The sequence below is a fragment of the Ochlerotatus camptorhynchus genome, unplaced genomic scaffold, assembly GCF_037179485.1.
Source record: "Ochlerotatus camptorhynchus isolate MF236.1 unplaced genomic scaffold, CSIRO-AGI_Acam_v1.1 ptg000142l, whole genome shotgun sequence".
Lineage (NCBI taxonomy): Eukaryota > Metazoa > Arthropoda > Insecta > Diptera > Culicidae > Ochlerotatus > Ochlerotatus camptorhynchus.
Genome location: NW_027040632.1, coordinates 805,492 through 832,363, shown reverse-complemented (window position 1 = coordinate 832,363; position 26,872 = coordinate 805,492). Strand labels below are relative to the sequence as shown.

At 39.1% G+C, this 26,872-nt stretch overlaps 1 protein-coding gene across 1 annotated transcript in view; it reads left to right on the top strand.

Moving 5' to 3' along the window:
* The window catches only part of LOC135700800 (uncharacterized), a 296,750-nt gene that overhangs the window by 145,651 nt on the left and 124,227 nt on the right, over positions 1 to 26,872 (top strand). The window contains exon 4 of the mRNA XM_065221449.1: positions 22,378 to 22,472. Coding sequence (XP_065077521.1) covers positions 22,378 to 22,472 — 95 coding nt within the window. The remainder of the gene's footprint in view (positions 1 to 22,377; positions 22,473 to 26,872) is intronic.

Sequence of the window (26,872 nt, the reverse complement as noted above, 5' to 3'; positions counted from 1 at the left end):
GTTTTTACTATTAAATATAAATTTTATACATATTTTATATTTCAGATGACATCAGAAGTCCAAAATGAATGCGCTGTAGCGATCATTTTCTGCGCTAACCATGGAGGAAAAACTGCTGGTCGCGAAAAGAGCCCCCAAACTGACATGAAAAATCTGAAGTCGTATTATTAAAAACCAGGAAAATCTATGACGAGAAACTTCAGCAGATCATCGTACAGTCAGTCAATTTAATAATTTATTCTGTTGGCCGTGCGTGCTATTCCATAGCAACCAAGACCGTGGTGTATGGTCAAAAACAAGCTTCACTGATTTGAAACATTTGTCGGCGGCATTGAAAGTGCATTCGTCATTGAAGGACCACATCGATAATGCCATGGCCCATAAAACGTTCGGACGGATCAAAATCGATGAAGCTCTTGACCATGCGCGGGAAGTTGCCAAGACAAATCACACAATTGTATAGTGACCAGCACCGGAAAGGATTGAGAACCCTCATAGAAATAGTGTGTTACCTGGGGTCCCACGGATTGAGCTTTCGGGGGCATGACGAAAGAGAGGTTTCTAGCAATAGGGGCAATTATGAAGATTTTTGCTCATTCGTTGCGGAGTTTATTAGCAAATCCAGCGTCTTCACCGGTACTCAAGTGCTAAACAAAACGACATTATCGAGTGCGTTGGAAAATGCCTACTGCTACAAATCCACAAAGAAGTCGATGAAGCTCCATACGTTGCTGTCATAATGGATAAAACGACCGATTCTGGAAGATTGGCTCAGTTATCATGTGCGCTTCGATATGTTAAAAATAACGGTATTGTACAGTTAGCATTGTGGTTTGATTTTTTATTTATTTGTTGATTTGTATTTTCATTTTTATTCTTTGTGAATTGTGATAAAACGGCCCCCGCTCTGGCTGGTCATGGGGACTCAATTGCCACCGAGTTTGGTCTAAATGCTGACAAGCTTATCGCACAGAGTTAGTGTCGCGGTTATGTCGGGTGAGTCGGAAGGGACGCAAGCTTTAGTGAAGAAAAACTTTCCAAAGGCTGAGTAAATTCACTGCAAAGCACACATCCTAAACTTGTTTTTGCTGCATTCCTGTTCAGAAGAAAAAAAAGAACTGTAAAGTTTTTCAAAACGCTATCGTCACTCGCTGCAGTTTTCTCCCAAACCATCAAACGAAATCAAGCATTAAAGCATTGAAGCTAAAATCCCTAACGTATGTAGAACCAAGTAGGCCTACACCTCAAGAATGGTTAACGCTGTAAACGATAACTACACCGGAATTATAACGTGCCTCGGAGATTTGTATCTCTGCGATATGAATTGGCATGAAGATACGTGCACACCAATGCTCGAGGATTGCACGGATTCTTGCTGGATTTTGAAACGATTTTTTTTCTGAAGGTTTTTGCAGCACTATTCAGCTTTACTGACGTGTTCTCTACAGCGTATTGCAACAGAAAGACTTGGATGATAAAAAAAGACTAGATTGCATAAAAAATGTCCGTTCGATCATACATTTCGAAAATCGTTTAAAATCATTGGAAGTCATAAAATACGTATGGTTGCTCAACAGTTCTTAATTCGGAATGTTTTCCTAAACAGCTGTTCGATTCATTGACCAAATTATTCGGCAATTATTTTGATGTAACAAATTTGAGTAATGAGCTCAAAGTATTTTATTCGCGAAGCGAGTTTAGGGGAAAATTCGTTAAAGAAATGGCAATGCTAATTACCGAAGAAGAGTTGGAGGATGTGTCTTCTGTGATGTATCATATTTCTAGGAAAATATGTTGAACAAAAATAAACCTAACCCACCTGTCTCCTGAAGATGCAGATGCAGAAAACAAAAGCCCGGAATTCTGCTGAAACATTTTTGCACATTTTTCGGATTCTCCTTCCTCGAAACCTTTTTCCCACAAACATCCGACCCATCGGAAAACAGAAAACAGCCCCAAACCCAAACAAAATTACATCGAAATCGATAAAGCAGCACTTCCTTTATACTTTTCGTCGAAGAAAAGCAACTAAGAGTAAACTCCTATCGGGTCACCGGAACCGGTAAGAGGAAAATTCTATTACCGAGTGTTTGCTCGGTGATGATTCGGGCCTGCCCCAAGCCCTCTACTAGGTTCGTTATGCAAATTGCTTGCATAACGGAAAATTGTCCCCCAAAGGGTTACATACCTACTTAATGGTGTACTTTGCTCGATAAAAAAATCGCCATTTCCACTGGGAACGGCGCTCACTTTTACGGTTATTGCAGCGGCTCCAGTTGATTTCTTTTCAAGTTTCCTTCATAACATCAAAGTTGAACTTGAAATTATTATAACGCAAGACAGAACATAAAAAACACGACAGCAATCAATCTGACGCCAGGATGCGAGCAAGTGCTTCGTAGTTGATCGCTTTTAAAAGTTAGTAAGGATTTTTTTTTCAAGAATCGAAGGGAAGAATCATTTACAACGATTGCAATCAAGTCGGAGGAAATGGAATACCGTGCACAGAAGTCGCAAAATGTCATAAAAATCCTTGTTGCAGCTCAGACATCGCCAAGACGCGGTCGTCCTGGGAAGGATTTCTCGGAAAGTTACATCGTTACATTTGACAAGAAAGTTATCTTTTTCAATTAATGCTTTGCGTCAAAGTTAAGTTTAATTTTTAATTGTTTGTGTCGGACGGAAAACAGCGTCAAAACTGTGTCATTTGTCAGTGTTTTCGGTTTCTCACTATCCAATTCAACTGAGCTGCTCATTTCCGCTGAATTACCGTTTACATCGATACCATTTTTCACCGGATCTTGAGTATCCTACATCGCATTCCAAATTGAAACATGCAACTCAGGTTTCTCCCGTTGAAAATAAAATTACAATCCCAGGCGAGAGCAATAGCAAATACTGTTGCTAAAGGTACATGCAAGAGAAATAGCTTTTCCATCTTTCCCTTTCGAACTAGCTACCGAAGCAATTTAACGTCAGTCAGTACACTAGTTGACATAGTTATTTGCTAGCACTTGCATCCGTAGAGTGGAAAATTGAAGCCATTGTTGAACGCGCATGCATAAAATTAATATCGGCTTTAAGGTGACTTCACTCACTGAACAAAGAATTCTATTTGTGGCCCTTATTTTCGTTTTTGAGAGCGTTATGGGCTGCAAAATTGCGATACTCGTTTGTGTATGAACTTACTGTGCGATTTAGACGACCATCAGCAACCGTATGACTTGCTTGATTGTTAACTATGAGATTGGTCATTTATTACTAATTAATTGATTTTGGGTGTCAACTGTCTTGATGAAACTTTCTGTTCCTCTTTCTCCTGTGCTAGCAACTTCTTTAATTCTTTCAACCATCACTCAAGGCCCAAACGCAATGTGGACGGAAGCGGAACGGAAACGGAAAGTTTGGCAGTTGTTACAAATGACATCAAAATGCCTAACCGAAGTCGATTTAATTCTAACTAGTTTTCGATCCGCTGGCATTGCGCTTGGGCCTTTACTGTTGGCTGCCGATTCTTGGCATCGCTTACTTTCTCTTCACAGTTATCCTCGGCCTCCGGGTCGTCACGTCCATTTTCGCTCCCGCAGACGTCTGGCGTACTTCCACTGCCTTTCCATCAGCAAAATGCATTGATTCTTCCGTTTTGAACTTGTTGAAAACTGCTGTCTCCTGTGAAATCTGGTACGTTCCTTCCATCCCAACGTGATTAGCATCCAGAGCCTTCACAAAGTTGGCAATTTCACCCATGGTGGACTTCGCACTTCCATTGGGAAAATCAAATCCAATCCAGTTCTTCACTTCCACCATTTTTGTTTTGTTTTTGTTTTTCCAACGTCGACCTGGGTGGCGTCAGCTTATGTTAAATTTGGAGACCAATTTGGTGTCAAACGAAGACATTGGCTGATTGGCTGAAAATAACACAAACAAGCCTCGATGAAATTACTACAGGGTAACCATCACATAACAACAGAGGAAAAATCACAATTTTACACATAATAGCCACTCATAGCTGATGAAAAAATTATGATGATTTCTTGATGATCCTTTAAATTATCATAAAATTTATTGTGGATGACTTTACGAGATTTCAAATTTTCGAATAGATTAAAATTTAACAATATCAAATTAAAAATGGGGACCAATTTTGGCACGGGTTCTCTTTTATCGACTCCATTCTTGTTAGCACATCAACTACTCTATCTGAAAATACTATTGATGCTCATCTCGCCTTTTAAAAATAATGCAACTTAAAGAAGTTTTTTTCTTCTCTCCATCAATGGATGGCAATCGATGTCCGTCGGTGATTGGCACTAGATTGCGGAACAGAGACCGACGTTAAATAAAAAAAAGATGTGATCAAACGTACTTTTCGTCGACATGTTGGTTTACGTCTCATCTTTTTTTTTATCAAAGATGGATTCCGTCACGTGTAAAATTAGTTATTTCTAAGTGCTTAGTAGCTCATGAGTGAGTCGAAGCTCTCATTTCTTTTTTTTTTTTTGAGTAATTTGAGGTATTCTCAAATTTGAGTCAATTGAACTTGATTTTGAATAGAAAATACTCTGTGAGTAAGTAAGCTGTTTACTCAAATTAGGTTTATCGCACGGAAGAATATATGTGAAATCTCGATGAACATTTCAAATGGTCCTATCTGCTTTGATCGATTCTCTTCATCGACTTTCTCTTTCGTTAATAACTCAGCTGCAAAACCTTTCCCTGTTGTATTTGACGTTTTGGACGCTAGATAAGAACCTCCTTTATCAAACTATGTGGTAGAATTAACGCGAAATCTGTTTGCATAGCAGTGGTTATGAAAAGAGAAAGTCGATGAAGAGAATCGATCAAAGCAGATAGGACCATTTGAAATGTTCATCGAGAAATGAACTTTATTTTAGATGGTTTTTTTTATTTCTGTGCACGAAATCTTGCCTTGCATGAAAAGGGGCCTATGAGCAGTTCCACGCCAACAGTGGAATCGGAAAAACTCGAACATCTTCGATTTGTATGAAATTTTGCATAATTATTTGTTATGGGCAAAATTCGGCCGATTTGAGTTTTGTAAGATTTTCAAACTGGCGTGTTTGAATATTTTTAATTGTAGCACAGAAATGGCACTTCTAATCGGGATGACGTCTGAGACAAAGTTGTAGAGACAAATCTCGTGCAACACGAGATTTGGGTCTCTCATTGTTGATCGATTCACTTCATCGATTTTCTCTTTCGCGAATAACCCGACTGCACTCTAAAATATTATTAATCAATGATAGATTAAAAATAAATCAATTAATGATTACGCCATATATATATACATTGAGTAGATTAGAATTTGCCTTCTAAATTTTACTAAGTTCAAATAACGGAGTGAAATTCATTCAGCGTATAATTGGAAAGCTGTCAATCGCGTTAGTTTAAATTATGAAATCCATGGAAATGGCATTTTAATTGCACGAACTCCGCTCCTGTAGGAAGATCCAAAGGAATCAGCTACGAAAAAGGATAAAATCATAGAGGTAACTCTAAGACCACTGGGTCCCGAAGAAAATCATTATTATTTTTGGCTCACTCAGTACCAGAACAACGGTCCCAAGCAGTCCCAAGCTATTTCACTCACCCCTGCATGTTCTGCATGAATCCACACACCCCTGATGTTATCTGTCAAACTTTCATAGCGAATCAAAACAAACATAGTGTAGTAATAGAATTTCAACTAGAATAGGGTACGTTAATCGTTTGCTTGGGACCCATAGGCTACTAAAGTGGTGAGCCAATTTAAAATCGTTAGTTTCGTATTGATTGTTGATAAAATCCAACTGTCTGGTGGACTGCTGAAGCTCAAAAATGAATCCGAAACGGAATTGTGACCGATCAACGACTGCATGGGACAGTTTTACCAACAATCAATACGAAACTAACGATTTTAAATTGGCTAGTTGAAATTCTATTACTACACTATGTTTGTTTTGATTTGCTATGAAAGTTTGACAGATAACATCAGGGGTGTGTCGATTCGTGCAGAACATGCAGGGGTGAGTGAAATAGCTTGGGACTGCTTGGGACCGTTGTTCTGGTACTGAGTGAGCCAAAAATAATAATGATTTTCTTCGGGACCCAGTGGTCTTAGAGTTACCTCTATGGTTTTACGGAGTCCCTTGCGAGGTCTCAGGTTGTCGGTGCAAAGCAGCATGATTCGCACGAGCAGGTCAGATATTTACTGGAGAGCATGAGGATCAAAGAATTAAGGTAGTGTGCTACGTCGCTCAATAGTGATGCTGAATCTAATTCTTTCCTTTGATTCCACAGATACCAACTGATGATCATGCTTTGGTTCGGCTACAGCAGAACCGTCGAAAACTATATGAAGGAAAAAGTTAAATTTTACGGCGTGCAAGCAGCTGCTCGGATCTTCCATCCGGAGCCGGTGTTCCGGGGCTTTCTTGTGTCAACCCTCACCTCCCAGGATTCCTACCACGTGTCCTCGCGGTACGTCCGGAATCGGATTACGGCTTTGGTGCTACTTTTAAGTGGAACGTGCAAACCGATGAGCAATAAGGAGCGCCGACGTGTCACGAACCTGCTCAATTCGAATGCCACAATTATGGGTGCCATAGGACCAGAAATAGGAACGGATTCCGGTGTCGGCGGTGAGTCTGAGGCAGATGACGATGAAATGTTCGATGCAGATGTGGAAGACAATCTAACGGACTCGGGCACCATGCACGGAGCTAATTCGAGCCAAATCTTTCTAATTGAAATAAAATACTCACCAGTATACCTATTTTTAGTTATAATTTACAAAAGGAAACAAAATAAAGCATGCAATAAAATGGATGACAGCAGCATCACAGCCCAAATACGAATTAATAACGATTATACATAGATAGAATACGTGGGCTTTATTCACTGCTATGTATAAAGCAATTTTATACTAAGTTCGTATTCTCATCCTTTAAACCCAGTAATGCGTCGGGCAGGAGAGTTGCGATTTAGCGTACATTTTAATCTATTTAGATCGAAAATCTTTTGAGTGTGCAAATGAATTCGACAGTGAGCATGCATAAGGGCGTATACGCGATGATCGATTTTCTCTTTGCATTGCTACAGCATAAGCTAAACAATTTTCTTGAATTTGTTCAATGCAGATTTGTAACAGGTTGTATTGGCTATCAAAAGCAACAGCAAACGCATCGAGAAACGTTGAATCTAGCGAGCGCAAAAGAGAAAATCGACGAAGAGAATCGATCATCGCGTTTACGCTCACTGTCGAATTTCCCATTCAGTGTGTTGATTCAGGCGCAAGGTAACATCATCTGCTGTCGAACTGTGCTACGAGCTTAGCGAGAAATTCGATTATTGTGCCGTGGTAAACCAAACAGAAAGTCGATGAAGATAATCGATCAACGAGGATAGGCCCTATTCAAATGTTACGCGAGAAATAATGTTTTCCTGCGAAAAATATGCACAGAAATGTTCTTAGTAATTTCAAGTTAAATTTTTGAAAATATTTTAAAATCCTAAATATCTCAAAATGTTCCTGTCAGATTTTTTTTAAAAAGCTTATGAGAAATGAAAGCTTTTGGAATTTTTAAAACTATAGTTGGACATATATGGACACTTTTAAATTGATCGTAAAACAATGATTATGACATTTCAATAATTTTCTCTGAACAAAATACACATATTAACTTGCTCTACGATTTTTTTCAGTTTTCAAGTGTCGATGGTTTTGAATATTTCAAAAAGGTTTTAAATGTTTCAAAGGTTTGCATTTTTTAAATTAATTTAAAAGCATTTTTTTCAGAAAGACGTTGTTTTTCTCTACAATTTTGCCTCGAACGTCATTTCTATCAGAAATTCCGTTTTTGTGCTACAATTTTTTGAAAATTTTCAAAGACGCTGAATGGCTGAATTTGACCAAAAATGTGAATTATTTCCCGTAACAATCAACTACGTACATTTTCAAGCAAATCGCAGAAGGTCAATTCAACAATATTTTTACTTTCGCTATTTTTCTTGAAAATATATGTGTGTTGATCGATTTTCTATGCTGTGTATAACTCGGCTGCAAATTAAACTTCACAGTGGTGTTGTTGCAGTACACGGCCAATGAGAACAACTAAGAGAAAGAGTAATGTCTACTCAGTAGTATAGAGAAATTTCTAAATAACTGCGTACCCTCAGTTTTTAGAAATTTCACATTCAACTGAGACTCTCTATCTCTGAGTTATTCTCATTGACCATGAACATATTCAAATTCTATCACATTCAGGCTGTGTTTCATTTGCTGATTTTTCGCGTAAATTTGACAGATGGATTTTTTTTAAATTAAACTGCTGCTGCACCAGACTTCTTTCTGACAGACCAGAAATCAATGTTGACAAACAACTTCTCGAAAATCTGACCATCGACAACAGAGAGATTTTCGAACATTATAATATAATTTTTGAAGTGTCAATTTGAAGTGAGAATTCACCATATGGAACACAGCTCTGTCGATCTGAACCGAATCCATACACGGTAACCACAAAATACTCATTAATTACTAATAAGTTACTATAAAGTATGCATTTTCGAGAGAAAGTGGGACTACTCATAAAACGCATAAAAAATGAATGACTTACTCATTTATTGGGTTGTCCCACTTTCCCTCTAAAATGCGTACTTTATAGTCAATATTAAGTATATTTCGGTTACCGTGTAGAGCTTTTTGACGTTAAATCGGCGCACACTACTGCATCATCTTCAAAATAACCCAAAATTAAGTTCTTTTCACTCATCTCCATGTTCCGTACGATAAGCCAAATTTGGGTAAACCGGCTCAAAGTAGTTTGCATTTAAGCACGGCAAAAACAATTACCCATCGCTAAGTTATTTTCAATTTTTTCTACCCAAAATTAAGTTCAATTAACTCAAATTTGGGTATATCGCATATTACTCAATTTTGGCTTCTCGTACGGAACTAGACGGTTGAGTCGAATCTTTCGTTCTATTTTTGACAACAATAGCGAGAGAAAATGAAACGGGCTGAGGTCAAATAACTCAAATTTGAGTTTAAAAAACCCAAGCGGTGGGTAGTTTTGTTTTTCTGCGTACACTAGACTAACTAGAAATTACCCATCAATGAGTAAAAAACACCCATTTTGAAGAAAAGTGGCTTAACTCATTAATGAGTAAATGTTTTACCCATTAATGAATATCTGTTTCCCATTAATGTGTAATAGTTACTCATTAAAGGGTAACAATACTTATTATTGGGTAAAATATTTACTCGTTTAATAAGTTACGCCACTTTTCTTCAAAATTGTTATTTTTTACCCACTAATGGATATTTTCAAGTTAGCGTGTAAACACAAGAAGTGCGAGCAGGGATGCCAGATTTGAATATTTGTCTTCAATTTTAAGACAATTGAAATTCTTTGGGATATTTATTTTCTGCCGACATTTTGAAGACATTTCATGTTTTGGGAAGACTTATTAACGTATTAATAAAGTAGATTTTGGAGAACTCCCGGAGCTTTTAGAACAATCATCAAGTCATCAAATTTTAAATGATTTTGATGTTCGGAATAGGCATCTACAACCCGCCATCTTGGGAAAAAAAAGGTTTAATGAAGTAGATTTCAAAATGTTGCACGGTGGATTGAAACATTTAAAGGAAAACTCACGTATTATCAGAGTTGGTTGGAAATGATTTACTAATATCAACATGAAACTTTAGTGAGATTATTTATTAGTTAGCGAAAGTGAAAATTGAATGGAAGTTGAAATTGAGCGAAGGGCGATTAATGCGACCTAGCTCATACATTAATGGACAAGGGTACTTGAGGTTTTTCCTCAAATTCACTGGCAAAGAGTGCGCGTTTGACTTGGCTCATATATTATATTTAATAGGGAAAATGGCTCTAATGTTGGCCTATGGATCCATCGCTAAAAATCTGCTATCTATCAATTGTATCTAGATGAACGTTTCATATAGACGGTACTAATGGATATTTTTGGTTGCTAATGAAAATTTAGTCGATTGCTGAATTTATGTATGGGCAGACCCCCTTCACTCTTTGGAATTTATAGAGACAGATAACAGCGCTAATAGGTTTGTGACGGTACAACGTTGAACTGCAGCGTTGGTACAAAACACGCACACCATAAATGTACGAACCCACACCACTGAGCGGAGGGTACAGTTCAAATCAAAACACGAAGCGGTGTCATCCCTCATCGTCATCACTCAGCTTTGGTGGCTTCAGTTTGCAATTTCACTGGCGTTGACGAATACCTTCTTTATAAGATCGGAAAGTAATCATTATTCTAACGTAATTTTTTAATAGCCAATACCGTGCAGCGTTGGCCTGAAAGACGGCATATTTGATTACGTTCGTTTAACAATGATTTCTATACGTTGCGTTTTTTCCATGGATACTTCTATGCAACTTCTATTATGTTGAGCAACAGCTTCATAAATCATCAATTCTCGATTACTTTTTAGAAGGGACGTATCTGCATTTGTAAAGAATGCATCTTACACAAACATATTACAAGCCCATCGTGAAGTGAGCTTGGATTTGTGATTGTTTTTTTTTTCAAGCGTTTCTGATGCGTAGAACGTGGTAATGAGTGAAAATCGATGCAATCATAACGAAGTGAGAATCTTGCTACCGGAATATAAAGATGATGACATCGATCATCCTCTTCCCTCGGCTGATCATCAACGTCCACGCTGGCATATTTCATAATGACACCTGTCATTTATTGAGCCCTGATGTTGATGTTAGCGAAGGACTCCCAACAGTTTCAATGTGCACTCACCAGATGGCACTGCGATCACATAAGCAGTGTTCGGAAAAACTCAAATCTCATGCATGAGTTTATGCGCCTATGAGTTTTGCTTTGAAAAATTCAACGTCGCAAAAATCACTGATGAGTTTTCAGGTTAAAAAATTCATTGCTTTACATGTTGGCGTTATTCATTGTTGAAATGCATAGGCATGATATCAATTGACGTTTGAGTGGTTTTTATGAGTTTAAAGCTAGAATGATTTGTCGGCGTTGTGAGTGTGAGTGCGTGAATATGCATGAGAATCTCAAGCGTGAATTTTGTTTGCCGCATTTGCACGCGAGTTTATTCTCGCAGGGAGGCTCAATGAATGAGATTTACCGAACGCTGCACATAACGGTGATGTATTCATTGCCTTGTTCGAGGAATTTATTAGTGGGATATCTTGTTAATTAAATATCTTTGGTTTAATGAAACACAAGTTTACGTGTATGAATGTTTACATCACAGTTAAAATTCAGATTTTTTTGCTGTGCTCACTATTATTTGATATACGACAGTGGAGTATCGAAGAGCTCCGTTTATGTGTAGGTTACACTCAATTGAATGATATCAAGCGTTTCTCAAAAGAGAATGATCCATGCCTTCGTCAAATGACCAAGCAACTGATGTCACCCATTCGAAAGAAATCCCCTTTGATAGCGAATAGCTGCTTTTCTCAATTTCATCAAAAATGTTCAACTGATTTTCAGAACTTACAGCGCTGTATTTATGTATATGTTTAAGGAACAGCGAGGAACTTTTTATTCAGTCTATGAGTAAACTACATGGCAAATGAATCTGATTCATATTTGAGTACCGTTCACTCATTTTCACAAAAACGTAGGTCACTCATAGAATGCGTAAATGTTTACTCAGAGATGTGTAAATGTGACATTTACTCATATTAGAGTAAACATTCACTCATTCTATGAGTGACCTACATTTTTGCAAATTTGAGTTAACAGTACTAAAGTATGAGTCAGCGTTATTTACCGTGAACGTTTTTTTTTTGGTTTCGAGTTATTCAGTTCCAATTTGGATCGGGCTGTGAAGGTATGGTCTGCTTGTTCTATGACCTCAGTTTGTTCGATCGGATCGAGGTACACACTAACAACCTCTTAAAAAATAGCTTCCTATAGATTAGCGGTAACTTTTCAACAATAACTACCAACACAACAAAGCATCTTATTCCACAAATCCATGTTGTTTGTTGGTAGGAAATTAAAAGCACCATATTCATCCCATTAATCCGTACCTATCATGCTGGAAATTCTGCAGCACTTCAGGTACACTACCGCCGCGCGTAGGTACGACGTTTGAGTAATTCTCATGTTACTTACCTAAACTCGTAAAAAGTATAAAACTAATTGAATCTTAATTTATCCCGGTGCCGAAAAATTCCAACTCAAATCCAGCTTCATCCCACGATATCCTAAAATCCCCATCGAGTGAATCGTCGTCATGACCTGGAGTTCGGCCGTCCACAGCATCCCTCATGTCTTCGAGCAGATCTTCGTTGAACTCACCCTGCAGGATCGCCTGGCAGCAGCTGCCGTATGTCGCGAATGGCAAACGGCCATCTTCAGTTCACCAGTTCTCACTCGAGACCTAACGCTGCGGCTAGCTTGCGGGAATGATGGGATGCTGGTCAACATGGTTGATGTAGTCCGCAGTCATCGACGATATCGTAACTTGGTCCTCGCACCTTGGAGCTCTTTGGATCCTTGGCGCTGGGATAAACTTATCGATCTGATGAAGTATTTGAACGAAAACTGTCCCATCGAATGGTTGTGCTATGGTGCGGTGTTGGAGCAGTGCATTCCAGCTGGTCTGATTAGGTTAGGAAACGTGTTCGGGAGCTTACAGGAGCTGGAACTGACGATAACGATGAAATCGTACATCGATTCTGCTTGGCCGAAAGCTTTCAAGCATCTGCCGCAGTTGCAGAGTTTGACGATGCATGATGGACATGGAGAGGCGCTGGCGTCGGTTCAAAAGTACTGCCGGAATCTGCGGATACTGGTTCTCATACGATTCGGTCTCACGAGATCGCTGGGTGATGTGTTGAACTTTCCCTGCCTTGAACGACTGATTGTTGATGAACTTTTCATTCCTTCGAATGGCCTATTCAGAGCCAGGCGGACGCAGGTAGTTTTGAAACGGTTACGAGAGGTTACGTTGCTGACGACGGATGAACCGGTCCCTATGAGGCATGCACTGCTGCTGGCAACACTGCGGCTACCTATGACGGTTATCATCGCACCAGAGTTGATAAAGCTACGGGTGTCATATTTACTACGGCATTTCATTCATGTGGGGTCCGAGTTGCCAAAATCGTAGATTTTTGTTTATTTCGTCTCAAAGAAACTGGCACCGCTGTTCAACTGTCAATAAATGTTTCAAAGTGACTCTTTAAAAAAATGTTTTCTTTGTTAATCTTTTCCATTAAATTGATCAAACAACACAGTCCTGTCTTGGTCACAACTTTAACAAAGACAGGGCACAAGAGAGAAGTCCATTATTCGAAGCTTATTCAATTATCGGTATACGGCAATCAATCCACTTTTCGGTAATGCCAAGCATTTTAGCTGCCATCTTTGCAGTGCGGAGAAAACAATCGAGACAACGCCAACAAAAGAAACCGCCGGCGGCCTTCGCCTGCTTCGCTCACCTGTCATCATTTTTCTTTATTCCCCATTCCATCCCTCTTTCTGTGATGCCTCTCGAATCGAATCGAACAGAGAAAATCGAGAGGTGAAGCTCCCAAGATAAACAAAAGACTGCTGAATTTTCTGCCAACGCGTCGTCGTTGTCCTCGTGGTCGGTTGGTAGGTAGGTAGAAGGAAGGAAGCGTGTGAATTATGGTTTGTGTGTAATGTGGAAACCCCCTCCTGCTCAGCTCAGCCTCCTTCCCCATAAGAAGGGGATCCATGAATTTTGTGGGTGACCCCACGAGCGTCCCAAGTAGGATGCTGTTGGATCCAGCTCGTTGACGGCCGGATGGATGGGGCCTGACATGACCTCGGTCGTAAACCTACCTACGTACAACAAACAGTTCAAGTAGAAGTAATGCGAAGTGGATGATGATTTCGGCTGAATGGAGGACTTGAATACATGAATAAATGAATTATTTAGTCACTTGACTTATGGTTTCATCGAGCCTTGCGGTTTAGTTTTGTTGGATGCGGCATGTTATCGCAAGCCGCGCAATAATGAAGTGGTATGTCTTCATCGAGGTGCGGTGAAGAGTCGATTAGGCTTCTTCGGGGAGTAATTTTGCGGAAAGTTTAAGAGAAGAATGTGAAATTCGCGGAATTTCCTGAAGAAACGGAAGATGATAAATGAGCGTTGCGAACATTAAATTTAAATATCGACAAGTTTTAGGGGCTTGCTTGCTTGAGATCGTATTTTGGATTTTTCGCATAATTTATGAGCCATGTACATTCTGAGACGATAATCATTTAGCGTATGTTTATTTCTCTACTCAAGAGAGTTCTACAGCTGAGTGGTGCGGATTCAATCGAAGTGGTTGGCAAAAAAAAATCCAGCGAACAGGACCAAGACTTACGTTCCTTAACAATCCGAACACGATGCCTCCGGTAAAATGTGTAACGGTAAATTGGCAATATTTGAAATATCACTACTTATCGATATTTATCGATAAACTTTAAATCTGTTGATACCGAATGATTTTTTTTTAATTCAGGATCACGAAGATTTTTATTTGTCTCGAAAAAAAAATGTCATAGACTCAGACTCAGAAACGACATTGTTAACATATTTTCTTGTTCAGAGGTCACCAAGAATTTTCCCAGATCTTATTTGTAATCAAGTTCGAGATTTCTTAATTCAGATCTTTATGATAATTTTTTTTAGTTAGTTAGTTTTCAGCATATTATCAACAATCATGTCGATGAATGGTTTCTGTAAAAATTCAAATTTAGGAGCAGTTATGCTACCTAAGTCACCAGACCTTTCAAGACAACCTTGAACAGACGTTCAGTTTTGGTGTCGTAAGTGGAACATTTGTATTGCTTCTTGAATCCGTCCAAGGTTTCAGCCAATACACAGCATTCACCCCAACGGCCAATCTGAAGTGAAAACTTGAATTAAGCGCAGTTCAAAAGTTCCGTGCGATGAGCATGGAAATCGGAAGTGGTTATCACAATAGAGGGGACCTTTTCGTTCTTGGCATTAAGCCGGGAATGTTTAATGCAATTGTGCCTGGATGATGGATCATGCTCATTAGAGAGGGTCTAGTATAAGAGAGGAGTGGACTGGCTGGTGTTGAGCCAATCGAGCAGCCCCATATATCGATTGCATTGGGAGTGTTGCTAGAAAGGTTGGCAAGGCATTTTCTTTTGAATCCGCTCCTCTATTGTACTAGACACTCTCTAATGCTCATCATCCGTGAGTGTACCAAATTGATTGCTCGAATAAATTTCATCAGAAGGGAGAACAAGAGATTGCCATTTTCTTTTGCGTTTAGGCCCCATGACGGCAGTAAAACGTTTCTCCAAATCGACTTCCAAGCAGATTACTATAAGAATCCAAAGGATCGAAGAGGAATTTTCCGAATCGATATCCAAGCAGGATTACCTCGGGTAAAGTCCAATCATAGATTGAAGAGGAATAAGAATAGAACAAGGTAGAAAATTTACAGGTAATATTTAGCGCTGAGAAGTGTTGTTCAAATATGTTGTAGCTTTAGGGTAGCAGTAACACTTCCTTCAGCAAAATCAAATAGATCCGCACGGCATGAGAGCACGCTGCGGGACATGAATTTCAAATTTGACTTAGTCACAAGGGCCAAAAACTGAAGTACTAGTGCAATAACTGGTACGCTTACCCTACTGACGGACATTTCAAGAAGTTCTGAGAAATTCAGGAAAGGCCAGAAAAATCACAGGAAAGCTTTGAGCTTTTTCGAAAAATTTGCAAAACTTCAGGGATGTTCCAAAAACTATAGGGAATATCCGAAGTATTCAGAGAATCATAAAAAACTCTGAAGTTCCGAGGACTACAGGTTCAGAACTTTGGTTAAGTTTAAATATCTTTAAGGGTAAGTTCCGAGAACTTCAGGGCAGTTCCATGAACTTCAATAATAAATTCTTGGTATAGCTGAAGGTTAGAGAACTTCATGGCAGTTCCATTAACTTCAAAAACATTTCAAAAAACTTTAAAAGGACTCTGAGAAAACGTGTGGTACACGCTTAGAAATTATTATTTATACACGAGACGTAATTCAGCTTTGACGTAAATTATGGAACGTAACAAACAAGGCATGTAAAATTAAGTGTCATGAAACTGAAACATATGCAACTCGACGAAAAGTGCGTTTGATTGAATTGATTTTCTCGTCCTTTTCAACTGATTCTTATGTCAAAAGGGCCGCTTGCATGTGTCGGTCTCAGGGCACTGAAATTTACATGTCTTTTTCGTAGTGTGTAGGTTTAAAGATCTTTAGGAAATGTCAGAGAGTATCGGGAAAGTTATAAGTACTTTAGGGCAGGAACTTTAGAGAAATTCAGAAAATTTCAGGCAGTGCTGCGTGCTATCAACAATGTCAATTGACATAAGATATTGGTCTAGCACTGAATTTCACTTCCGACACGTATGAATATCACTAGGGAAAATGTTGAAAATCTTACTTTATCTTGATAAATCAGCTTTTTTGTATAACCGTTGCATTGATTTAATATTACTGATGAGTTTTCTAAAGATCTGTACTCGATTATCTGGCGTCTATAAGACAAAATGTGGCAGAACTTTTAATATCAGTGGCCCCTGTACAATGTCAATGACCTTTGCGCACCGACATTGAGGCGAATGATATTGATATTCTAACCGCGAAATTCAGCATCTTGTAAGTATTGATATTTATATTTTGCAGCACTTATTTCAGTAAAATTTTGCAAAGTTCAGGGCCGTTCGATCAACTCGGGAACTCCTTGAACTCCGAATATTTCAGGAAAATTTTGAAAACTACGTTGATTCCATTAGCAACTGAAGAACCTTCATGAAGCTCTGAAAATGTTATAGAAATTCCATGAATTTCTGGAAAATCCGAAACCTTCAGCTCTAGAACGTCCAGAACCTACGGGGATGTTTTAAGATCTTTAATGATAGGTACTGATAATTTCAGAACAGTTCCATAGATTTCACGAAAATGTCAAGAATTTTAGTGAAGATCAAAGAGCTTCAGAGCAGTTCAATTTAATTCAGATAAAACATTTCAGTTAAGTTCCAAAATCTTTAGGGAAGCTTCATGAGTTTTGAGAACTTCAGATCTAGAATATCAGGAAAATTACGGGAACTTCAGGGAAGTTCCGATAACTTCAGGTATATTTTGGGAACTTTAAGGCTACACTGTGGAACATTGTGAGATCTTCCAACATCTTCCAAAAATTAACGACACTCCAGAGAGTTTTTAAAAATTTCGGAAATTTCTAAAAGCTCCACTCAATTCGCAGAAGTGCAGAAAACGTCGAGAAGTTAAGAGATATTCAGGGCAGATTTACTGGTTTCAGGACACTTCCAGGAGCATTCTCAGAAGTATGGCGAGAACTTCAGGACGGTTCACAAACTTTTTAGGAACTTCAAAGAAGTTCCGAGGAATGGAAGGACTTCAGGGAAGCTTTTTGAACATTCGTGAGTGACTACCGACGGAGTCGGACGTGTGTGCTGTTGCTGGTTGGAGGAAAGTGTTCTGCGGAAGCCGGTCTGGTGATACGGGTTAGGAGGCGGTTTGTTTGTTGGTGGAGCGTTCACGAAGATCCAATAGAGTGTGGTGAAGATCCTTTGAAGACCGCTGTATTAAATGCGAGGAGGAGTCCATTGTCAGCGGTGAAAATTATTCAGCAAGAAGAATAAGAAGCAGGAACAAGCTGCAAGTGTGTGTCTGTGTTTGGCAAGGTGCAGAAGGGTAATCGGCAATCGGTAGTATGAGACGGCTCAACGACGGGCATACAGTGAGCAGGTGGATAAATAGGATAGTGTTGGAGGAGTGTTAGGAAATTAATTGAGATCCAAACGGCGTCATTGGCAGTGCAGTAAATATCAGAAGAAGAAGAAGAAAAGAAAAATCGTTATACGTGGCGAGAAAAAGCAGAAAAGCGGCAACCGAAAGTGCATGTGTGAGTGGCGTAGGGCAGGTTCATGTTCTCTTACAGAAGAAAAAGAAGCAGAAAAGAAGAGCTTAAAAATTTGTTTTGATCGGTGGCGGCTCTCGTGGTTCGAGTCATTTGGGAAATGAAGAAGAAAGGAAGGTGCATGAGAGAGAAAGAGGCAGAGAGAGAGAGAGCGAGAGCGAGAGCGAGAGCGAGAGCGGTTAGTTGGGGTGAGGGAAAACGCGATAGCCGATAGGGGGAGAGTGAGTGCCACAATGAAAAAGGCTATAGGCATTAGACAGTGATTCATCCTCTAATCTATGGGAGCTCTTCGAAACCACCGTTAAGTCATGGATTCCTTTGCAACATATCGGGTGAGATCTTTCCTTTATTGTTCTCTTAATAATGAATATTCCATTATTATATGACACATTATATGCTGGGTATGGGAGTGTCCAACCAGGGCTCCCGATTGAAGCGATTTGGATGGGGAGAGTGGAATTGCCAACTTCCTGTCGTTAACAGATCGTGAATTGAAGGCGGGCTCTTCTTCCCCACTCATTGGGACATCCCCTCGTGCGATGGCTTGTACATTACCGGGTTGTAGGATTTCATTGTTGGTAGGAGATTCTCATTGATCCCGCGGACTAAGCGGAAGTGTCTCTGCTTACAGGTTCGCCCTCCGTTTCTGGCTCTTCATACAATGGTAAATTGAATACAATCAGGTGTTGTACTTGATCAAGTCGTACGAGGTGGACAGTCCACTGTCTAATGTTTGTGCCTGCAACAATGAGTGGTTTCCTTTACACACATACATACATACATTCAGGGAAACTTTTTGAACGTTTCGTGGATAGAGGGCGGGCTCTTCTCTCCATATATTGGGACGTTTTTCCACACGATGGCTTGATTTGGTTTCTGGTTGTATGATCTTGCTTCTGGAAGGAGATTCTCTATCACTCCCGCGGGTATCGTGTAAGTGTCTCGGCTACGGGTCCGTCCCACCGTTTTTGGCCCATAATACAAGAGTATGATGAGCATGATAAGAAATCAAATTTTGATCAAGTCATGTAGTAACAACAGTTCATTTCTATGTGCAGGCGCCTTGTTTCAATAGATGGTAGTCTATCATCATCACCATCTCATCACCATCATGTAGGGAAGCTTTTATAACTTCAAGGCGACAAACTGAATTAACTTTAAAGAAGTTCTAAGAACTTCAGAACAGTGCAGAGAACTTTAGGAGCAATTATAACATGATATAAGCCTATCTTGATGACATTTTTCTTGTCGATAATTATTATAACATGTTATAACTCTGTAGTCTGAACGTACTATAATCGATAGTTTCGATTGATTCTGGACAGCCCCATGAATTTCAGGGAAAATTAAGAAGTTTTAGGGTAGTCCAGAAAACTATTGAGAAGTTTTGAAGTTTCCCACAACCTACGTTGGTTGTATTGGTTTTATCAGTTTTCGGTGAACCAAACAGTTAGCTTTGCATTGCCCGACGTTTCATTCGTTTATTGTGGAGCAATTCCCTACGAATTCGCAAATCGGTTTATTTTTAAATTTTTTGATTTGGTTGAAAATTTTTGGAATAGTTCCTTATGACCGACAATGCCATTTTGCATCTTCATATCGCCAATTTGAGTCCAGTTTTATTTTTGAAAAGAGTATATAGAAAAATATCAAGCTTATCTTCAGAAATTGTTTACTCGAAAACTGTTTGTCCGATCGGTTTTGTGTCTTCGGCAATATTGCAGGTAATAGATGAAACTATTTGAAAACAAACATGCACTCTAAAACAATTGGGTTCTTTAATTTTGAAAAATATATCCGTTTTTATATATCATCTGAAAGAGCTTCGTTTTCTGAGCACAGCGATATTTTTTTCGAACCCACACACTTTCATCTCGATTTTTAAATCAGGATTTAATGCATAATAATAACTTCACTGTTTGACACTAAACTGACAAACTGACAGCTCGCTCCCATACAAAGTGACACCGAGGGGCGCGAATAAGGTGATTTTTGCAAATGTAATCGAACTTATTAAAAATAGTTCCAGTGTACCAAAATTTATTAAATTTTGGGTTTGGGTTCCATTTTTAATGCAGATTACGAATATGCATTTACCTCAATACCCTTAAGGGGGTATTCCCGATCTTTTTTTTTCAAAAAATCAAATTTTTTTTTTCACGTTTTTTTGTACTTTAGACTATATACTTTCATCCCCCCAAGCCGTTTTCCGATCAGCGAATTCGGTGTCCAGGCATAGCTGACTAATGGTAAGAACCCCCAAATGGTTTTAACTAAAGTCAAAACTTTAAACGCGTTTTTCTCGAAACCACATTTTTTTATCGGGCGAAGATTTTTCTCATTTTGTTCCTTATTAAATTCTTTGGAGCTTCTCCCACTTTCAGCCAAAAATATTAACATTTAACATTGTTTGAAGCACCTTAAAGCTGCAAAAAAGCGGGCTAAAAATCGCCTGTTTTTTCATATGGCCGCCATTTTGTTAATTTGCAAGATTTTTTGCTGCCAACGGGAGAAGCTCCAGACAATCTTATGCAGATTATTAATTTCATCACGAAATCTGTTTCAGATGAAGCCGTTCCAGAGAAAAGTCTTCGCCCGTCCAGGCGTTTGCGGCGAACAGGGGTCTGTTTGCCGCCATTTTGTGACGTCAAAATGTCTTTTTTTATGTCGAAAAAAATTTATTTGTAAACTTTAATGTTCAATAAACAAGAATCCCAAAGAGTTAGGCGCATTACTATTCATTTTCCTTGAAAAAAAATTAATTGAAAAACAGGCCGAAAAAAGGCAAAAGATTGGGAATACCCCCTTAAAGAACCCAATTACCTAACCTTTTTTTTAAATTTCAAATAAAATCTTAAAAACATTTTTTTTCAAAAAAGGATTTTTGTATATTTTATTTGTTGATATGTTTTAGGGGACACAAAATGCCATTTATTGCACTATAGGTCAAGATGGAGAAATTATGGACAAAAAAGTTCTAATTTAAAAAAATATCAAAATCTTGGTTTAATTATTGTTTTGAAAGTACACCAAATTTACAATAAAAAAGCCCTCAAGTGATTTTTTTTCTAAGTCGCACCCTTTTCGAGATGTAGTGGTTTGAAAGTAGATATTTTTTAAATGTTGGTAGTTTTTGGCCATTTTTAAATCAAAGGTACTGAGAAATTAGAAAAAAAGACTTTCATAGATGTTTGAAGATGTTGTCAACAACCAGAACCTCAGAACAGAACCTGTTGACAGTGTCAACCAGAACCTCAGATCAGCTCAACTAACTTTAAAGAAAATGCTGACATTTTACAGGAAATCCAAGAAACTCAGGGAATTTCCAAAAACAATTTGCAAAGTTCCAAGATCTTTACCGGGCTCAAGGAACTTCAGAAAAGTTTTAAGATTTTTATGAACTTTGATTATTGTCAGGGATGTTCCTTCCTTGGTACAAGATCAGAGAACCGCAGAGCAGTTCCATTAATTAATGCTAGGAACTTCCAAGAAGTTCTGGTAAATTCTAAGAACTCTCAGGAATATTGCGAGGTCCTAAGGGAAGTTGTTCAGCCATTCCATAGCAAAACGATATAGTGGTTTTCAGAATTTCGTTAAAATTGGTCGTTTTGTTTCTCATCTCAAAATATTAGACCCGTATTTTGTTTTACTAGGGTAACCATTACCATCCTACAGTTCAATAACTTTTATATCATCTGAAAGAGCTTCGTTTTCTGCGCACAACGATATTTGTTTCAATCTCATAGACTTTCGTTTCGATGTTTAAATCAATATTTAAAGCAAAATAATAACTCGACTGTATGACACTAACCTAACAAATTTAAAGCTCGCTCCCATACAAAGTCGCACCGAGGGGCCCTAAGATGGTGATTTTTTGCTAATGTAATCGCACTTATTTAAAATAGTTTCAGTGCACCAAAATGTATGAAATTTTGGATTTCGGTGCCATTTTTAATGTAGTTGACGGATATGCATTTACCTCAATAACCCTAAAGAACCCAATTTCATAACATTCTGAGACCCTTTGGCCCAAGGCTGTTCGATAATAAAAAAAAGTCGTGGGTGAGGAAAAGAGGTTAGGTTTCGTGCACTACATTAAATAAGCTGCCTCCATAATCGCACATCAGTCCCTATATCTTCGCTTGATTTCCTATCCATTTGAGCCAGTTATGCGATTATGGGCACCGAATCGCATAATATAAACATCAGTTCCACAATTTCAACTTATCGTGTGCTTAAATTTAAGCTCCATTGGAACGAAAAAGTTCGCCGTCCCGCTTCCCCGAATCAACCGATCTCATAAATATTCCATCTCGCACCATCTGCTTCCTCACCTTTTATATCCATACGGAAACACAAAGTTGCTAATCCTAGATAAAAAGAAAGTTCCCACTCTCATTCTTCTCATTACAGAAATATTTGCCTGACGACTTCGAGGGCGTGGGAATCTGCGCCATAAATCTCGTCGACGACATGCAGGAGTACATGCGGGGATTATTCGTCATTATGTGAGTATCTTCCTCCTTTTCCCCTTATTCCGCTTGTTGGATTTCCGCCGATTGTGCGACGGAAGTTGAGGAGGCCTACCCGATTACGTATCGCATGGAGAAAACTTTGCGCCTTGCCTCCGTCCGTCCGTCCGTTCCGATAAAACGTTATTAAATTAATCAATAAGCCCAGTAGATGCGATGGCCTAGATGGCCTACTTGGACTTCATCATTCCTAAATTTAGCCATCGCATCCCTCGGAGCTCTCGATTTGCTTTAAATTTATTCAACATTAGATTAAGGTTAAGCCTTCTGGGCTTAGCTGTAGGGGGGAAAAAAGATAGAAAATCCTCGAGCAACGATGGAAGAACGAAAAACTCAATTTGAACCGTCGCAATATTCGTTGCCATCGGTCGAAATGATGATACATGGGCGCAGTGATGCCACATATATAGATTTATCTGTAATGGTATAGATTTTTTGACGACGTTCGATAAGGAGCTCAAAATACAGATGAACATTTGAAAAAAAAATATGGCATCACTGCATGGAAGGGAAGATCCGTATCAGACATCTTTGGTGAAAGAAACGACATCAAAAAAGAAAAAAAATACCAGAGAAGGATTGCGTTCCAAAGCCAATGAAACCAGTGGAATGTGGTTTGTCCTTTTTTTCCCGAATGTTGTTATCTTCATTCATCGATTTATTTGCATGGAACGGCAATCCAGCACCGGCAAATCCCGGTTCATTGGGTTGTGTGTGTTTACGCTTTCTTTGCCGCCTCCTGAGGCGAATCGGAGTTGGAAAGCTGTGTCAAATATCTACGACGAGATGATATTTGAGTAACTTTACATTTTTGTTTGTTTCCGTTCCGCCGAAGGCGACGATGATGATGGGAAAGTTAACCAATAGGTGTACCGAAAGGTGGTAATATCACTTGGAAATATGATTTTCGGCCTTAGGCTCTCGAAGGGCTTCCAAACAAGTTTTCAGGTGACGAGTAATCTAAGATGACTTTTGAATTCGCAACGTAATCAAGGTAAGCAGAATAATCAGAAGTTATCATGAGTAATCATTGGTAATCAACTAGTAATCACAGAAGAAATCATGAGTAATTCATGGTAATCATCAAGTAATCATGAGTAATCACCAGTAATCTTTGGAATCACTATGTAATCCGAGTAATTTTGACTGTAGTGGCAAGTAATCAATGTTGTTGGAAACTTATCGAGTCTCTGATTTCGCACTTTCTCGAAAACTACATTTCCACATCAGGAATTTAGAATCTCGGATGAAAACGCCTTAACTGTTTTTTTTAAACAACTATATTTACACTATTTACATTGCATACTGTTGCTCTCACATGATCAAACATGACATTCATGCGTTGGAAGCAAGGGGTGAGACAGATTTACTCCGAGTTGCTTTTTTGCAGCGAGTAACTCGTGAGTAACTCAATGTACCTCAATATTTAATCGACGTTCATTAATTCTTTTATTTTCTCTGCTTACTCCGTTTGCTCCCTTTAAGAATATGCTTCTCATTTTAGACGTCAGTTTTGTTTGTAAACAAAGTAAGCCCAAGTGTATCCTGAGGCTTTCGACTAGCTTGAATATTATGGAAGAACATGTGCCGGTGCCTGCTTACTACCAGCAAGAACTTGCAGTTCCAACCAGCTTTCATCCAAGGGGTAGGTCACTCCGCACACCAATCTTGGGTCATCTTTTTTGTCAGTGTGCCACAAGTATGCCGATTGTGCCGGTCATAGAGCAAGCTGCGATTGTTTGTAAAATACCCATTCCGGCAACCCGGTATTTCTGACACCTTGAAATCGCAAGGATAAATCGCGGGAAGTGGCGGGTGTGTGAACATTCGGTGTTTTGTGATCCATAGGGTAATAAAAGTCCTGTTTTTTAGTGTTTTATAATGCCCTTAAAGGCAGATCAGAAATCTAGCCTTTCGGCCGGAAAGAGTTGGAACAGGTGGGGAGCATTGTTAGAAGCCCACTATAGAGGGTGATGAATAGACTTCTTTAGTTTGTTTTGTGTGATTTGCAGCATTATTTGAATTAAGGGTACTAATGAGGTCTGATTAACTGCCTCTTCCTCTTGAGTCCACTCTAGAACCTACATTTCGTATTTAGATCTATAAGTGAAGTGCTGGTCTGAGTTCTTCTGGTATATTCAATAAGAACATTTTCCTGAACATACAGTCAAACAGCACGTAATGTTCTGAACAACTTCAATGACAGTTGTCCAGCAGTGCTCCTATTTTATTTACAACAATCTAATGCCTCCTAGATTGTGCCGAAGGTATACCGAAAATGTGCCCAAGCTGTGTAGAATATAATTCCGGCACAATGTGCTGAGTGATTTACCCCTTGCTTTCATCAGTTGTTCTTGCTACCCAGTGGTCACTTCAAAAGCATTATCGCTGATCAAACAATAATGCTACGATCCCATCAGCATCGATTGATCCAGTAGTCGTAACAGCAGTCCCATTGAAAATGGTAATTACTAACTCCGATCCCATTCTCGTTAGCGCAAGTTAGCTACAGCGCGAAGATTCGATCACAGCACATCAAACATAGCGTGGTGAGTAATATTCCAACCGTGGCCCCTCCAATAAAATCCGCAACTACAGATTGCGATTTAGAAAACATCTCCCCGGTGGGGCAACAACCGATTAACACCCAATTCCAGCTCCGACGGCAACGCTCCCAACCATTACCCCCGTGGAATGTTCAGCCAGACCAGCCGCCGTCATTTTCGAAGCCGAAGAGGAAGAGGGCGTTGAAGTAACCGCTACCAATGTTTCCGGTGAGTGTGATCCTCGTTCGGACTTCAAACCCATCAACGATCAACCGGACGAAATCGATGTGAAAACCAGTCAGAAAGACGAAGAACAAATCAAGCAGACAGATTATCTTCGTCGACTTTCTCTTTGCATTCTCACGGCCTTGTTAAGACCAAGTACAGGATCGTCATGAGACGTGATCAAGTTCACAAGACCGCTACCAATCACTCGATAACATCAACGCTGTCCATACAACAGATGGAGACGAACAACAAATTCTACACCTGGGCCGCTATGGCCTTAGCCAACGAGAAACCGAAGAACTCACGTATGTAGTGATGTTCTACTTTAAAGGAGACTACCGTCGATGGCCGCAGCAAAATCACGGTGGTGTATCGCAGAAACGGGACCGTATCACGATCATCCGGAAGGCACAGCAGAAGCACCAAAAGAGGAAGGATAGATGTCTACCGTCAGTAGAATGGCAATTCAGACCTCGGTTCCAAGTTTCATCCAGCGACAGTGTGCCAAGCCATGGGAACGAGATTGCTTCGACGAGTATTGTAGTACGTGCGGGGTACGTAATTTGCCGGATTTCGAAGTTTATTAAGCAGACATGATGCAGGATAATCAAATCAATTAATTTTCGCTGAGTTATTGAGTTCTGTAAAGATGTTTATTTTTTAATGGTGGTTTGATTGACAGCAGCTTTTCGGCTTTGCAAGAAGGTGGTGCACCTTCATATGTTGCTGTGATTCGAAAAGTGAGAAAGCAAATGACAGTGATCTTTCTCACTGAGCAATGTGAGTTACTCGAGGTGCATCAAAAGTAATTCAGAAATTCCTTATGATTAGGAGCTGTCTTGCCCCTAGGTTGGAAGCTCACTCTTAACTTTATAATTACCATTAATGAGTACAATTTCACCCATTTTAAAGTAAAGTAGGTTTACCTATTAACAGGGCTGGTAGCGAGTCACTTTTTAGTGACTTGGTCACTTTTTTTAAGCCAGTCACTAAAAAGTCTCTTTTTTTAAGGCCAAGTCACTAAAGTCACTTTTTCTTGTAATAAGTCACTATTTCAAACTTTTTTAAACGTGAATTTATTTCAAGATTGATCATTCTTCTGGATAGGCCTATATTTTGTTCTATTTTTGAACAATTCGAAGTTTACGACCTGATATAGATTTTTTACGTTTAATCGTTCTTCTCTATCTACAGGGTGTCCATTCATTTGGCTAAATAAAGTTCCCTGAGTTTTCAAGGTTTTTTTTTCCATAATAAGAATGCTATTTTTGAAATGCGTGAAAAATATGTTTTTAACGCAAACGTTTTTAAGACATAACAATCAGTTTTAAAGAAACGGCTTGAGCTCAAATCCATTAAATTTTGAAGTTGAATACTTACTTAATTTCAGTAAGTCTAAGATTGCAACATTTTTAATGTCTTGACTTTTCGTACTATCAAAAATGTGGAAACTTTAATGAAGTTCTATTGATCTAAAAAAAAGCTAGATTTAGAGATCCTTGGGGAATTCCAGAGATCTTAAGGGGAAGTCCCCCGAACTTTAGCCCAGACTATTGAATTGGTTTAAAAATCAAATTCAGGATAGTTCCATGAGATGCTGAA